This window comes from Plutella xylostella, chromosome 21, assembly GCF_932276165.1.
Source record: "Plutella xylostella chromosome 21, ilPluXylo3.1, whole genome shotgun sequence".
NCBI classification, from domain to species: Eukaryota; Metazoa; Arthropoda; class Insecta; order Lepidoptera; family Plutellidae; genus Plutella; species Plutella xylostella.
In genome coordinates this window covers 5,638,907-5,654,985 of record NC_064001.1, presented here as the reverse complement: position 1 = coordinate 5,654,985, position 16,079 = coordinate 5,638,907, and the positions used below count along the sequence as shown (strand labels likewise).

General features: G+C 37.1%; 2 protein-coding genes across 2 annotated transcripts in view; one reads left to right on the top strand and one right to left on the bottom strand.

The window, feature by feature from the left end:
• LOC105395975 (elongation factor-like GTPase 1) overlaps positions 1 to 16,079 on the top strand; it is a 131,596-nt gene that overhangs the window by 75,799 nt on the left and 39,718 nt on the right. The window lies entirely within an intron of this gene.
• Positions 830 to 3,288, bottom strand: LOC125490180. Its single transcript, XM_048628634.1, has one exon. It carries the CDS (start codon positions 2,882 to 2,884, stop codon positions 1,880 to 1,882), a length of 1,005 nt encoding a protein of 334 aa, XP_048484591.1. The 5' UTR covers positions 2,885 to 3,288; the 3' UTR covers positions 830 to 1,879.

The following is a 16,079-nucleotide window of genomic DNA, read 5'->3' as shown; positions in this document are numbered from 1 at the left end:
AATGTATCCTGAACATCAAACTTGTCAATATCAATTATATTATCAATAGTATAACCGTTTGACAGGCAAGAAGGTTCAAAAACGGATAAGAAAAACTCCGAGAAAAGCTCGCATGTTTTCCCAGGCTCGTTAGAAACAATGTCTCCGTATTGAACTGTGCATGGAATATCTGATTTGCCTTTTAGATTAGAAATATAAGTCCAAAAGTACTTCACATTACTGCATATGCTGTCTTCAACACATTTCATATATTTTTTATAGCATACCTCGGATTCTTGCTTTAATCTTTTCCTATACAAAGAAAATATTTCATAGTCAGACTTATTTTGGTATTTTTTCCATTTGATCCAAGCACGAGTTTTGCATTTTTGAATGTGAATAAGGGAGCGAGTAAACCAAATAGGGTAAGCACAGCTTTTAGTTGGTTTGGACGGTACATATTTTTTAATAATTTTATAAATATTTTCATAAAATAAAGATACTGCTGTCTCAGCAGGTTCATCTTGAAATAGTTGAGCCCAGTCAATACCAGAGATTTCATTATTAATTGTAGTATAATTTGCTTTATTAAAACAGTATTTAAAACTTGGTTGTCGGGGTACTGACGCTTGATTTTTAATTTTAAGTAACAAATAGAAGGGAGGATGAAACTTATCTGGTGGAACAAGAGGTACAGGTGCGCTAAAACATGTTGATTCTACCTCCGGAACTAGAAACAAATCCAAAATTCTGTTATTTATATTCCTAAGTTTATTGATCTGAAAACAGCCCAGGATCGATATAAAATTGATCAAATGTCGGTTGCATTGTGGTGCACTAGCGTGTATAATAGGCACACAATGGGTATCATGATCATACCATTCCTGAAGGGGTAAGTTGTAGTCACCGACAATACAATAACTGTTAATATTTTCAGCTTGTAATATATGCAATAAGAAGTTAAAGTGTGATTCATAAACTTCAGAATTTAGTTTAGGTGGGATATACGCGGCACTGATAAGATGGCGGGGTCGAGCACGGTCAGCAGTAGGTATTTCAACCATAATGTGATCGACGCCGGGCGGGCACGCCGCGCTCACTGCGTCTTGGTGAGACAGGGTCGCTCCGAGCTCGCGCGCCACCGCTATCAGTACGCCACCACCATCCTCCTTCTTACAACTTATACGATCACGATCGCAACGAAAAACTGCATAACGGTTATCAATAAAAACGCCATTGGAGATCTCGGGAATAAGCCATGTCTCTGTTAAAATTATGACGTCATATGAATGTGATAGAATATTCATATAAAGAGTGTGTAACTTTGTTCTGGTGCCCCTACAATTTTGGTAGTAAATAGACAGGTTGAAAATACCGTTGCAATTAATCATTGTTTAGTCTGAACTTACCTATATCGGTAGTGTTTTTATACATAGTATTGTTATTTGTGTATCCCTTACCAGCCAAGAACTTGTAAAGTACGCCGTTTAGAATATGAGCCGTAATATTACAGAGACATATTATTTTTACTAATTCGTAATATATAAAATATAACCAGCGCAAAATATTGTGATAAATATCTATCATACTGTAAAAAATTCGAATAAATTGATGTTTATAACTAATTTTAACTATTTGTAGGTCTATATTATATGTATGGAAAAAAATATACATTATAGTATTCAAAATATATTTAAACAGGAAAAAGGATTTTAAAAGTGTTTCAGGTAGGTAAAAACCAGCTACTGCGCAATAATACTTATGCTTATAAATGTAACATAACAATGCAATATACAATACTGTGAGATACATAGTTGCGAGTAAAAATATTTTTGGAATAACAAGAAATGTACATGCATGCAAACACAGATTAAACACGATCAATAACAAAATCTTAAATTTAGTGTCCAGCATTTCGAGGTTTAATCTTTGAGAGGTCCTTGTGAGACCTGATGGCGACGACAGGCGAGTGGTCTGATTCTCGAGCAAGTATGGTGGCGTGCTTGACCCACACATATTTGAATTCGCATTTCTTTGCCTTTTCGCGACATTCACGAAACAATTTCTTATTGCTCAGAGTTAGGTGTTCATTGCAATATATCTTATGTTTAGTATTGTTTGAGAGCCCAAGCTCATTAGCCATAACTCCTTTTTTCAGCCGGAACGCGCTCAAAATGTTGTCACGTAGTATGCGCGACGAGACTTTGACTACTATGTTCTTCGGTCTGGTGCTGTCCGGCTGTGCGTGAGGCACTCTATGCACAGAGATGATATCCCTCTGTTGTATCTGTAGGTTTATAAGAGTGCCCAGAGACTCGATCAGGCTGAGAAGGTTCTCGCCTCTTTTTTCTGGAACGTTACTGAGCTCCAAATTACATTGTCTCGCCTGCTGTTCCAGACTGTCTATTTTGGACTCTAGGATGAAGACAGCATCGGATGTTTGATCAGTATTTTTTTTTCCGGACTCTAATATTGCAATTTTCCTAATAAAATCATCATTTTGACTCGCAAGAAACTGTGTTGATGATTGTATTTCAGTAAAATTTTTATTCACAGATGATTGATTAGACTCCAATGATAGAACTCGTTTCTCCAACTCCTTTTGGTTTGTTTGAAGCTCATTCATTTCGTTTTTAATTACTGATGTCGCTGCAGTAAGTTTATCTAAGTCGCTTCTGATGTTGTTTATATTTTCACTGATATGTGAAATATTGGTGGATAAGTCTAGGCGCCAGTCGCCTAATGTCTTTTTAATCTCCGCAGAAAAAGAGCTGAAGGCATCAAATAATTCACAATCTGGGTGTTTTCGTTTCATGTTCCTTGACGCAACCTCAGAGCTAGTTGAAAGATTCGGGTCAGATAAATGTAGGCTGGACTTTGCAGGAGAGCGTTGAACCAAAGACATTGTGTATTTGCCTCTCAGAGTCAAGTTGCAGATATAGATGATCGTTCCGCGTCTGCGAGTAGTTAGTCTATGACGGCGGCCGCTGTGACGTCGCGTCAGACTGCGCGCCGACGGGCGGGCGAGGGCGCACGCGGATATGACCCGAACGGCGAAGCGTGTAGTTATAGAATAGCTTGGGATCTACCGCGCTACCCGTATTTATTTTTGAATCAACCGTGATTTGAAGTCACAATTTGATTGTAATTATGGGCAAATTACTCACTTTAATTGGTCCAGGCTATTTATAATTATCACTTCAAGTTAATGTCACTAATATAACTCCAAGTTAACACTTATTACTGCATATTACCACGATAAAGTATTTTTATTTAGAAGAGCGATTTCTATAGATGTTTATCCATTCAACCGAGATGGCAAAAACTGAACGACTTTCACAAAGAATTGTTTGTTCGGTTCAGATCTGTTTAATGGGTAATACAGTTCAAAAGTTCCAAACGCTGACTATCACCATGTGCCTTCCTACGCCCACTTCTGAACATAGGCATTCTCCAAAGAGAAAATTGGTTTATGTCAAATGAAAGCCCTCATCTATCTAGTATCTAGTAATCACTAGGCATCAGTCAAGTGACCATATTACGTTATTTTTATCAGATTCCTAGAAATGACATCGTGTACATTTTTGTAAGAATAATTAAGTGTTTTATGTAATTGTACTTATTTGCTATTTAATTTGTTTCAGGTAAGGCCCATCACCACACGTGATATTGTTCGTATCCGTTACATAACGGGAAAAGGTGATAAAATACAATTACTTACGCAGCATTTCAGTAAGCATGTGAGCGTGTACGTATACGAGTATTATAGTTTTTATAATCAGAATTTTATTCTTACGTACCATTATGATCTACAAATATGTAGTACCTTCCGTTTTTCCACATGTTTCGCGTACATACTATAATGAAAGGTATTAGTTGTGAAATATAGGAGCACATCGAATCTGTATTAAATTTCCTAAAAAAAATAAGCACAGCTAAACGAAAATGGAATAATAAATCGTTAAGTAATTAGCAAACAGCTTGTTGAAAACACATTAAATTAACCACCGTGTCAAATGTAACTATGTCAAATCAAATCTTTAAAAAAATAATCCTAGAATTTCCAATGATATTTTTTACCATAAAATTACTTTGCATACCAAATTCCGTTGGTCTTCCAACATAAAATAAGTGTTGGAGGTTTCCCGTCGCCGCTACAAGCTACAGCCAACGGTTTCTTGCCTCATTAGAATTCGCTGGAAATCAATTAAATAGTTTATTTAGTTACTTACTATATGTTCCTTTCCCGTACCGTTGAGACCTATTACTGTCCATTTATTCAGCACAGAGTTAGGCCTACAGTTAGACTGTTTAAGGTAAGAGTTTGTTTATGTAATGTTTTTTTTTTAATGAGCGTAGATAATAATAATAACTAATTTCATTTATTCAAGTAACAAGATTCATATAGTGTTAGTAGAGACGGTGTAAGTTAGTAACATTAAAAAAAATATAACAACAAACTAACAAACAAAAGATTATATATATATAACTCATCAAGGTAATGTTTAAAGGATGTACTTAAGTAGTTACCTATGCCATTAAAAATATCCTGACCGAAAAAGATTAGATACCTTTTACGCATGTGTAAGTCTTCCTTGATCGACACTAACTTATCAGTAATATTTTTCATCGAATTCGGTGTAGCAGATGACATGCATTTGTATGTGGCCAGTCACCATTATTTACCATAAAGTATTCATATTCAACCATTACTCTTAAATAATGAATGTAATGAATGTTGCTAGAACTTAAGTTTTAAAACTTGTAGTAACTTAAGTTTCTGAACGTAAGCGTGCACTCGGCTTTCCCCGATGTTCGTTTCGAGTGCCGTTGGTCGTCAACCACCGTTCCCGCTGACTAATGAACCCCGAGCCTCGCAATTTATGCTCCTCTCCACGCGAAAACGGACTATTTACATCAATACCCCAACTTTCTTTACCGCACTTGTTAGCATTGACAAAGAAAACGGTGTTCTGCCATCAAATTGCAATTATAATGATCGAAATGAAAGTCGAAGGCGAGGGACATGGACAGTGCTCATCTACCGCAGACTGAGGTGGAAAAAAATCACTTCGGAATAATTTCCCCGTTTCTCATTCTTCAGCCTCGCTTTTGTAAGCGCAATTGGGTTGATTTGAATTAGCGCAGCTGCGGTTAGGCAGTTAGGCGTGTGTCGCTTTGTCAATTCGCGAAATTCTCCGGTCGGAATCCATGATAAATTATTTCAGACAGATTTTGACCGTATTTTTTTGCTCATGCACGTTACACTACTCAGAATATTATCTACCAACAGTAAATTATTTCATACCATAGTTTATTATGTAGAATATTCCCTAGATATCGCATTGAAAAAAATAAACGGTTTTTCCCTATGTATGTGACCTAACTGCACAGAACTGTAAACTTAATAGCGTGTGCTTGACCCGATAGCAATTATTATAACTTTTCCTACTGTTTTGAGGACAAACAATAAGGGCACGACCACACGTCCATTCTCCTAAGAATCAATGTTATCATCATCATCGATGGGGTGAAACGAAGTCAGTATGGTATCTGACAATTGCGAAGTTTCATTTGAATTTATATGTGTGTGGACGACTAGAATGCGATGGTGAAGCTTTGATAGGTACTGCGCCATATAGCCGTTTTACTATTCAATTCAATACCTACATCCATTTTAGACCAGCAGAGTCCGAGAATTCATGAAAGTGCATTGTAAATAAGGGAAAGGCTCTTGGTATAACAATGAGTATACATTACTGGGAATCTGTCAATGCTAATGCCTTGCGTAAGTGTTTATCAAAGATTCGACGGTATAGTAAATGTTTTGTTTTTAGATAATCAGGAGATTCAAAACTAACTGCATAATTTTTCCCAAAAGTCAAGATGTAGCATCTCTCATCTAAGCTAACACACTGTTGTGTTAGCCTCATAAGGGGTAACAGCACTTAATGCAAGCGCCAACAGATAATGGTGTGAACACGTTGAAAACTCAACACTTTTACTTCATCACTCCACTCTACGCGTCCAGCAGTCATTACAAATAAGAGTTATTTGTCATTACAAGTTGATGACAATTTTAATGTTGGCAACACTGGCTCTGATGGCGGACGGCGCAATTATGGCAACTCTTTGATGTTCGTAATTGAGTAAACAACGATACTTCGTGTAATTATTTTAACACAGTCACCTGTTTTTGGTTCCCTGACCGCGACACTCGGTTTTTAGATAGAAAATAAATTTAAACGTACGTTATTTTATTTAAAAAATCTAGCTTAGCTCTAGGTTGAAGAGCAAATAACTCTTGAATAAAAAAACTTCCATCTAGTCTAATCGCTAACCGCGCCGCCTGTGGCAATATCCCGAACCTAATTCACACATTTGCATCAGCCACCACTAAGCGACGATTGATAAAACATAACAGTCGATATAATAATAATAATTGTAATAGCTGTCGGTACGAGTCCATCTTGATGTGGCGCCCGTGGGATCTCTATGGCCTAGTCTTGACCTAGGTCTTCTTAATGATGGACCTAAATTGCTAGCTGTCTGTTTTTGCCTTCACATGCCATTACCTTGATAGTAATATTTTGTAAGAAAATTGTACCCACTACCTTCAGCAACATTGTGCTAAAGTTTGTACATTATGATACCAATAAAAGTATACGTTGTTGCACTAATGAATAAAACCAAATATTGGTTTAACTGAAAATTCAACAATACTTAGGTAATATTACAGATTGAGATTCGGGACAAGCGATTTATTTTCATTTTCCCAATATTTTTTATAGCCTGGTGTTACAAAAGTATATCTTTATTCTTTACCATCATAGCTTTGATTTTATCAGTTAGGTAGGTTTTGCAAAGTTATGAAGCCTTTTCATGAAGTGTATCTTGTATGTACTCGTACATACATGAAAGGCCTGTGTACAAGTGAGCCAGAGGTGGGTGACCCCTTCACGTGACATGACCTAGTAAACCTCCTGGTCTTAATGACAGCTCAGACGCAGTGGCTAGGTACCTCTGCTAGAAATACGAGTAATGTGGTAGAGCATAATATTATGTATGTTCGTTATTTGCCGCTATTGTTTTGAGATGTATATTGAGCTTTGGTAGGTCCATTATCAAAAATATTATAAATATTACATAATACTATTATTTATAGTTGTTAAAAAATAAGTGAGACAAAAACGTATATGAAAGCTTCAAAAATGTATTGCATGTTCAAATTGCATGTTCATGCGTATGATGTTAAGTTTTGAGCATTTTTTTAATGGCGCCCGAAAATAATATGAGAGTGAATACATTTACCTACATAGTGAATTTTCAATATATTAATCGACGTAGCACCAATGAAGCGTAGCAGCATATCCACCATTGAGTATCTGCATGAAAAAGGTTATAACCCCCAAGTTCCGCATACTAAAAATATATCTCCGTAACATTCTAGGAAATACTTAAGCCATCAAACGCTTCCTGGGTTGCTGATCCTGCGCAGATTCGTGCAGTCAGCTCACTGCCTCTTTGCCGAGGATATAGACTACCGGCGAAACCTTTGATGATATGTATTACACAAATAAACATGCAAAAGAAAGACCCAGCTAATTGAGAACTCTACCTAACCGGCGATAAGATCCTTGGCAGCTAGATGAATTTAGCATAAAATAATAAAACTTGGAATTCAGATCAAAAACCAAAAATATTTGAAATTACCATTTATAGCCTTTTCTGGTTTGAGTTCTGGTTATAGATGTTTTGCATTACGTTCGTAGAAGGTATCTAAGAAATGATATAAAACTAAGCGTATTCCAGATATGAAAATATTTCTCGGGACATCTCTGATCTGAGCTTATTTTAGTATGCAAAATTCATGCTATTAAATGTTATGATTCTTATAACAAAGACGTAGACGTTCATATCGTTTGTCATTCCAGGTTAGTGAGTACTGTTAATAGTGAGTAGAGTATACTTTCGCTAGCTATTCCCTGGTTGAATACAGGAGCCGTTTATAAGACCTTTTCCCACGCTTTTAGTGAAATAAAATAGGATCTTCCTCGGTTAAGCTAAGTAAAGTTTCCCCTCACGTAACGCTGTAAGATTTATTTCTTGGGGACTATTTTGAAGTAGATCTGTGCGGCTTGTTCACTTTTAAAGTAGTTTCCTTTGAAATTATATGTAGTAAGGTCCGTAATATTTCAGAAATATACGATTGAAACGCATTAAAGTAACTTTCAAGTTTATTGTTAGACCACTACAATATATTGATTACAGTTTTACAATATCAGCAGTGTATAGGTGCTAAAAGCGCTTTCTATCCGTATAATGATTTATACATTTAATTATTCACATTTATGCAACTATACTTCAGCACCTTTTATTTATAACTAGCTGTTCCCGCGCGCTTCGCTTCGCCTTAAAAAGTTTTCCCGTGGGAATTCCGGGATAAAAAGCCTATGTTCTTTCCCAGGGTCTAGACCGTATGTATACCAAATTTCATTCAAATCCGTTCAGTAGTTTTGGCGTGAAAGAGTAACAGACAGACAGACAGACAGACAGACACAGTTACTTTCGCATTTATAATATTAGTTAGGATTAGTTAGGATGGTGTTGGTAAAGTTATGAAAACAATTATGCCAATAATGTGTGATCTAAATTCACTCCTAGGGTCCACTGCACAAGACTGTTACTACCAAACTATAAATTATAACGCTCGGTGGATGTTCGACGGTATTTTATAGCACAGAGTCCTTCTCGGGTGGTCTGGACCTAACTAATAACGCAGTATAGTCGAGTCATGGAACAACGACCTTACATCGTCATCGTATACACAAGTCAATCTCATGACAGGATTTATTCATGACTTTACATGATCGGACTCTGCTTTGAAGATGTCAGCATCGTCGTTTGTTATGATAACGAACGAAACTGCAGCTCTACTAGTACTTAAACTACTAGGTAGATTTCGTTCTAGATTTTAAAAGTGGTAAAGAAAAAACATTATAGAGCTACCTTCTATGATTTTCTACTACCGACTAATAAACGTATTATGAATGAGAATAAGTCCAGTTTAAATATTGATAACACATACTTAGTTATTTGAAAACCTCTGGAAAGCGTTTTTTTACCACTTCGAGTGTTGAACATAGACCGTATTTGATAATACGACCAAAAATTCAACATCAGTCGCCACCTTAAGGATTCAGCTAGATAAATATTATTTATCCACACTATAACTAGTAGGTGTGTACAGTGTACTCGTGTGTTATTATAATGGCAAGCGACATTACCCACGCTTTATTATAGAATATTGACAAAGCAATGTCGAGGCTACACTCGATTAAACTTTGATGAGTTGGCAAGTATAAAGGTCTCTTGTAGCGCTGTTTATAATACACGTTCTATAAAATAAAGCATAATTAGCTAACGTATGCTTTTCGTTTTAAACAAAAAACTTTTATTTCTACTGTTTGTTTCAAAAAATAGCCTATCCCCATGGTAAAAAAGTCACCAATGAAGTTGGAGAAGCTAAATTTTTTACAGAACACATTCCAGCATTAGGTAAAAATGCGGTCTTTTGGCTTTAGTTTCATTTTGGTAAATATTTCATGTCGAAAGTTATAGATCGCATCCAATGGCGTGCTTTGGGAGAGGGCTTCGTCCAGCAGTGCACTGCAGGCTCAAGATAAATAAAAAAAAATACAAATTTCAAAACTCGTCAACATTATAGTCGTCACACATCTACATACATATTTATAGGTACATACAAAAGATCATAAGGCACCAAAGTTCAAAGACAGATTACAATTTTCCACCTGCGATGTTCAATCTTGCGCGCAAGACTAAGTTCTCTCAATATCTTGTAAGGCTCGGTCCTCTGACTTCCGCCTGTTATTACAACTTGCCCCATTGACTAAGTACTTGCGGTGCCGACTGCAGCCTCAGAATGTTGCAATACTTCCGGAACTCAAACTTTGTTGAAGCATGGCGTTCTGAGGTAACTGAGGCCGTTTTTGTGGAACTTTAATTAATAAAATAATAATATATAATATGTGGGGACATCTCACACACGGCCATCCGACCTCAAGCTAGGCAGAGCCTGTGTTATGGGTATCGGACAGCTGATATATCTACACAAATACATAGATAGATACATATTAAATATCAACACCCAAGACCCGAGTACAAATATCTGTCTTTTAACAAATATCTGCCCCAGCCGGGAATCAAACTTGGGACCTTCGGCATAGCAGTCAGGGCCACTAACCACTACACCATTCGACCGTCTAACGATCGATTGACGTTTTAATAACAATTGATAGGTACTCTCAAGCAAAAGCTTAAGATTCGAGTACTGATAATGTCCCTATGTAGTCATGTGGTGCTACTTGATAGAAATTCCATGTATGTGGGACCAGGCGGTGGAAATGAAAACCAAGAGTATTTAAACACTGAATCACGTTTATTCCAGTATTACATCCTTTAAAACAATTTTATGTTCGAGCACAACAACCTTTTCTAATCCTCCATCTTTTCTTAATCCTTTCACTCACTCATTCTTCGTTCCTTTCATAGACAATACTTCCTTTCATAGATAATACTCACTCTCATAGACAATAGTTCCTATCATACACTCTGCACTATCAAATATTATTAAACGATAATGTTACATTCCTACAACTCGGCCATCCTGTATAGTAGTCTGACCTCAGGCTACTCTAAACAATCTAACACAACTTTAACTTCAATAACAAACAACAATTAAATAACTTTACAATTTTTCAACAACAAAAAATATTATAACTTTCCTTAAGTGACTCTAATCATTCACAAAAAAAAAAAATTAAGTACAGTTTCAGAATAGACCTCTACCTAAATTACACAAACATTTAAAATAAACAAATTACCTTACTCTTAAATAAGAAAGTTATGTTAATGTTAACATCAGCTAGGGAATAAACATCACCCTCAAAACACAACAAGTACTTCAACAAAAGTATGAACTTCTTAACATCTAACACAAAAAAAAACATTCTTTACCATAAAATGATAGTAAGTAGTTACAGAATAACACTGCTAAAAAATCTTTAAGTTAAATCAATAGTATTTAGGTACTTTGTTAAATAACATAGCTACTTATTACACATAATATAGCACACCCTTATTAGACTTCAGTAAAGAGCTTATTATGATATTAAACACAACATTTAAATACCAATATAAACATTTTATATCCCTACCTAACAAAATAACAGCTGTAACTTTATTTTTCTGAAAATAAAGTTATTATTATTGAAACAATGTTACATATTTAAAGATGTTAACTACTCTTACTCAACACATAAAAATACAGTTAAACTTTAATATTATTATCTTATTTTAAATTTAAGCACAATAGAAATTTAAATAACGGCTGATACCTATACCAAATCATATTGGGTAAACCTCTTTCAACCAAACTGTTATGAAATTAAAATCATGGCCACATTTTCATGTAGTCTACACCCGATGAGGTTTTCCTAGGTCCTTCAGTATTAAGATCAACTTTCTCTACATGGTACCTACCTTTACCTACTTTCTTTACTACTTGATAAGGTCCGAGAAATTTTGGTTTAAGCTTCAAAGTATTACCGAATTGAGTTCTCTGTATGGCTACAATATCCCCAACTACATAGTCCTGAGCTTCTTTCCTTTTCCTATTATAAGTTCTTCTGTTCTCTTCTTGAACCTTCAATATCTGTACTTTAGCTGCTTGTCTTACATTGTCTCTCCTTTCCATGAAATGTTGTCTGCATTCTTCATCTAATAATTCTATGAGCTTTATATCTTCTTTCTGCTTCAGCTTTGTACCGGTAAGCAAGTTAAATGGTGATGTGTTAATCGACCTTTGATAAGTGCCATTTATCACTCTTTGCACCTTACTAACATGTTTATACCAGTGAGTAGGTTCTTCAATGCACATCTTGGTCAAAACGGATATGATAATCCTGTGGATGCGTTCTACTTGGCCGTTTCCTCTTGGTATACCAGTTGTTACAGCATGATGTTGAATCCCTTCTTCCAGGCAGTAATCTTTAAATTCTTGTCCAGTAAAGGCAGCTCCCTTATCAGTAATATACCTCGTTGGATTACCATAGTCCTTCTGATGTAGCCTCAGCTTCTCTACAGTTTCCTTTGCAGTCAACGTCTTAGTAGGGTAAATCCAGACAAACTTCGTGAATGCATCTACTATTGTTAAGATATAGTTGTACATTTTCTTGGTTGCATCCAATGGTCCAAGATGATCAATATGTAACGTCTCTAGTGGCAGCTCTCCTTTGTCTATTGGACTTAGAAATCCTTCTTGTTTCCCTTCCTTCTTGCTTGCTAATATGCATGGTACACATCCTAAAATCACTCTATCTATCTTCTTGGCTAGGTCTTTTATGTAGTAGTCTTTATCTATTATGTCCATGGTCTTCTTTTTTCCAAAATGTCCAATTTCATGTGCTCTCTTTATGATTTCGGTCTCCATGATGTCAGGTATTACCAACTTTTTCTCTACACTTTTGTATATCAAGTCATTTTCTATGTAGAAATCCTTGTATTCTGTCTTCTCATTCAGTACTTCTCTTAACACACTTAAGTCGCTGTCTTCCTTTTGTGCTTTACATATCCGTGCATGTAATTCTGAATGTATCAGATAACAGTGAGGGTTTCTGCTTAATGAATCCACATGAGACATCTTAGCTCCAGCTCGGTGTTCCACTTCATAATCAAAATCTTGTAGGAATAGAACCCATCTTGCCACCTTGGCTGATACTTCTTTCTTATAAAGAGTCTTCTGAAATGCTGCACAATCAGTGACTATCTTGAAGTGTATTCCAAACAAATACTTCCTGAATTTTCTCACTCCTTCGACAACTGCTAGAGCTTCGAGTTCATAACTTGTATAGTTTCTTTGTTCCGTCTCGCTAGTCTTTCTACTCATGTAGTGTACTGGATGTAACTTCCCATCTTTCTCCTTCTGCATCAAAATGGCTGCATATCCATATTTTGAGGCATCTGTGTGCATCTCCGTGTCAAGACCAACTTCATATATCTTCAGTACCGGTTCACTACATAGTTTAGTCTTCAATACTTCAAAAGCATGTCTTTCCTCTTCACCAAAGTAGAATTCTTTCTCCTTCTTAAGTAAGTCTGTGAGAGGCCTCGCTATCACTGCATAATTCTCAATGTACTTCCTGAAGTATGAGGTAAGACCCACAAAACTATGAACTTGCTTTACTGTCTTTGGCTCTGGGAAAAATCTGACTGCTTCTGTTTTGCTTGGTGAAGGCTTCACTGTACCATCTTCAATGACATGGCCCAAATATTCAACTTTTCTTTGTAATAACTGTGTCTTCTTCCAATTAATTTCAAGTCCGTACTCAGACGACACTTTCAATACTATCTTTAGTCTTTCAATAGCTTCTTCTTCATTCTCTGCCAGAATTATAACATCGTCGATGAATATTAGCACTATTCCACTAGCAATCTGCTCTCTGAAAATGATGTTAATAAATCGGCTGAAGTATTTAGGACATATAGAAAGTCCAAAAGGAGCTCGGAGGAACTCGTACTGTCCTTCAGGGCTGCTTGTCACAAACGCCGTGTATTTTACAGACTCTTCTTCTACTGGCAGATGAAAAAATCCATTTTTCAAGTCTAAAGTACTAAATACCCTAGATTTACTCAGCTTGTCTATGTGATCATCTATAACCGGCAATGGGTATTCATCTTTAATCATTTTTTGGTTAATTTTCCTATAGTCTACGCAAACCCTAATGCTACCATCTTTCTTTGTAACCAATACTAATGGACTTGCATACTCAGAATAACTAGGTCTTATTATCTCCTTAGCTAACCACTCTTCCACCTGACGCCTAACAACTTCTTCCTCTTTGATAGCTAACCTTCGTGGACGCTGAGCTACAGGCACTTCATCTTTTAAAATAATCTTCAACTTTATTGGAGCCTCTTTAGTAAACATGGGCTTGTAACTAGCAACAAGTTCCTGTACCTCTGGATTACTACATAAAGGTTCATCAGCCTCAATAGGTAAACACAACATGTACTGACCACCTTCAGTTTGTGCCATGAGCTTAACTGTACCTTTGTCTAACAACACAGTTGTATTCAACAGAAATGGTTGACCCAATATGACTTCGTATGGCATAACACCGCATGGAACAATATAGAATACAGTATCAAAATATTTACCATCAACTTTGATCGTAGTATGGAACTTTCCCACGGAACATACCCTAGATGCACCCAGTCCAGTGAGCACCACCTTGTCCTCGTTGTCCTCGTCATGTCCAGCTTTGTTAAGCCGGGACAACAGCTCCGACGACATCAGGTTGACATCGCTGCCCGAGTCTATCAAGGCCTCAACGTCTACATCACTTATTTTGACTAATTTCACTGATTTATTCGAATTACACAGAGATTCACTGACCGCACTGTTTGTGTTTACATTTACTCGCATGACACTTTGACTTTGACATTGACAGTTACACGATCCCGTTCCTTCGGCTTCGTTCACTTCGTTCGTTCCGCGTCGTTCCCGTTCACCGTTCACTGCAGCGGCAGCGCCATCTTCTGGAATGACCGATACGCACATCGTCCGCTGACCGGAGGCGCCGTTTCCGCTTCCGCGGCTCCCGCCCTGTTGTTGTTGATGCCTCGTCGTAGTAGAAGATCGGCATTCCGTTCCAATATGGCCGAAATTGTTACAACGAAAACATTTCACGCCATTGGGACACCGATTTGCGAGATGATTCTTGTCTCCGCAGTTGTAGCAACTGCGACCATCGGGTCTCGCCGTCTCTTTCTTCTCACGTGTAGATGAAAACACATTTTGCGTTTTACTTTCGACTTCAGTCTTCTTTACCGTCTTGGATTTCATCTTCTCGTAAATGGCCAACTTCTCCTTTAGAACAGAATAGGTAGTGACACCGTATAAGATAGCCTTGTTATTCTCATAGTCAGTAATGCCGTCAACGATATATTGAATCGCGACGTAGTCGGCAAACTTGGCTCTTTTGCCCAACTCCTTCATAGTTAGCATATACTGGTAGTACGTCTCATCTTTCTTCTTCTTCCTCGTAGCCATCAGCTCGTGCATTTCCTTGCTGTTCAATGCATCGGGAAATTCCTTTTGTAAGGCAGCACTCAGTTCATCGAATGTTTTAAACGTCTTCTCCGTCCTCAGCCACAACTCAGCCGTACCAACAAGCGACCGTCGAGCGACAATGAGCTTCTGCTGGGCAGTCCATCCGAATATCTCGGCATTATCCTCTATGTCGGCGGCCCACTTCGCCGAGGAATACGTCTTGTCTTCCCCATTGAATTTGGTGATTCCGCTGAATCCGTCGTTTGACGCCATGCTACCAAGCATCGCGTTGCTGCTTGCGTCGTTTTTTGTTGTCGTCGTCATTTTCCGTCTTCTTCTTCTTCTTATATTCTTCTTATATTTAGTGACCAATCCCTTTTTCAACTTTTATTTTATTTCGTCGTAGGTTTTTGATTTCCGTCTTTAATGGCCGTCGTCGTCCTGTGTGCTCATCATCATCACGCGTCGTTTTTTGGCATTTCCACGCTCGATCCCGGACGAGCCCCCAAAATTGTGGGACCAGGCGGTGGAAATGAAAACCAAGAGTATTTAAACACTGAATCACGTTTATTCCAGTATTACATCCTTTAAAACAATTTTATGTTCGAGCACAACAACCTTTTCTAATCCTCCATCTTTTCTTAATCCTTTCACTCACTCATTCTTCGTTCCTTTCATAGACAATACTTCCTTTCATAGATAATACTCACTTTCATAGACAATAGTTCCTATCATACACTCTGCACTATCAAATATTATTAAACGATAATGTTACATTCCTACATGTATGTTCCCAGTTTAGTTGTTAGTAAAATAATGGACTGAAAAATTTGCATACCCGCCATAAACCAAAGTATTAAATAGATATACAGGCAGATAATATAATATATCTACAGTGTCATTGAATACGTTCGAATGAATTCGCTATTCAAATCAAATCTACCTAGTGAAATTATGTAGGGTCTGG

What these genes read in the sequence shown, in the direction of transcription:
- LOC125490180 (XM_048628634.1), bottom strand. Translation starts at nt 2,884, where the DNA reads ATGTCTTTGGTTCAACGCTCTCCTGCAAAGTCCAGCCTACATTTATCT.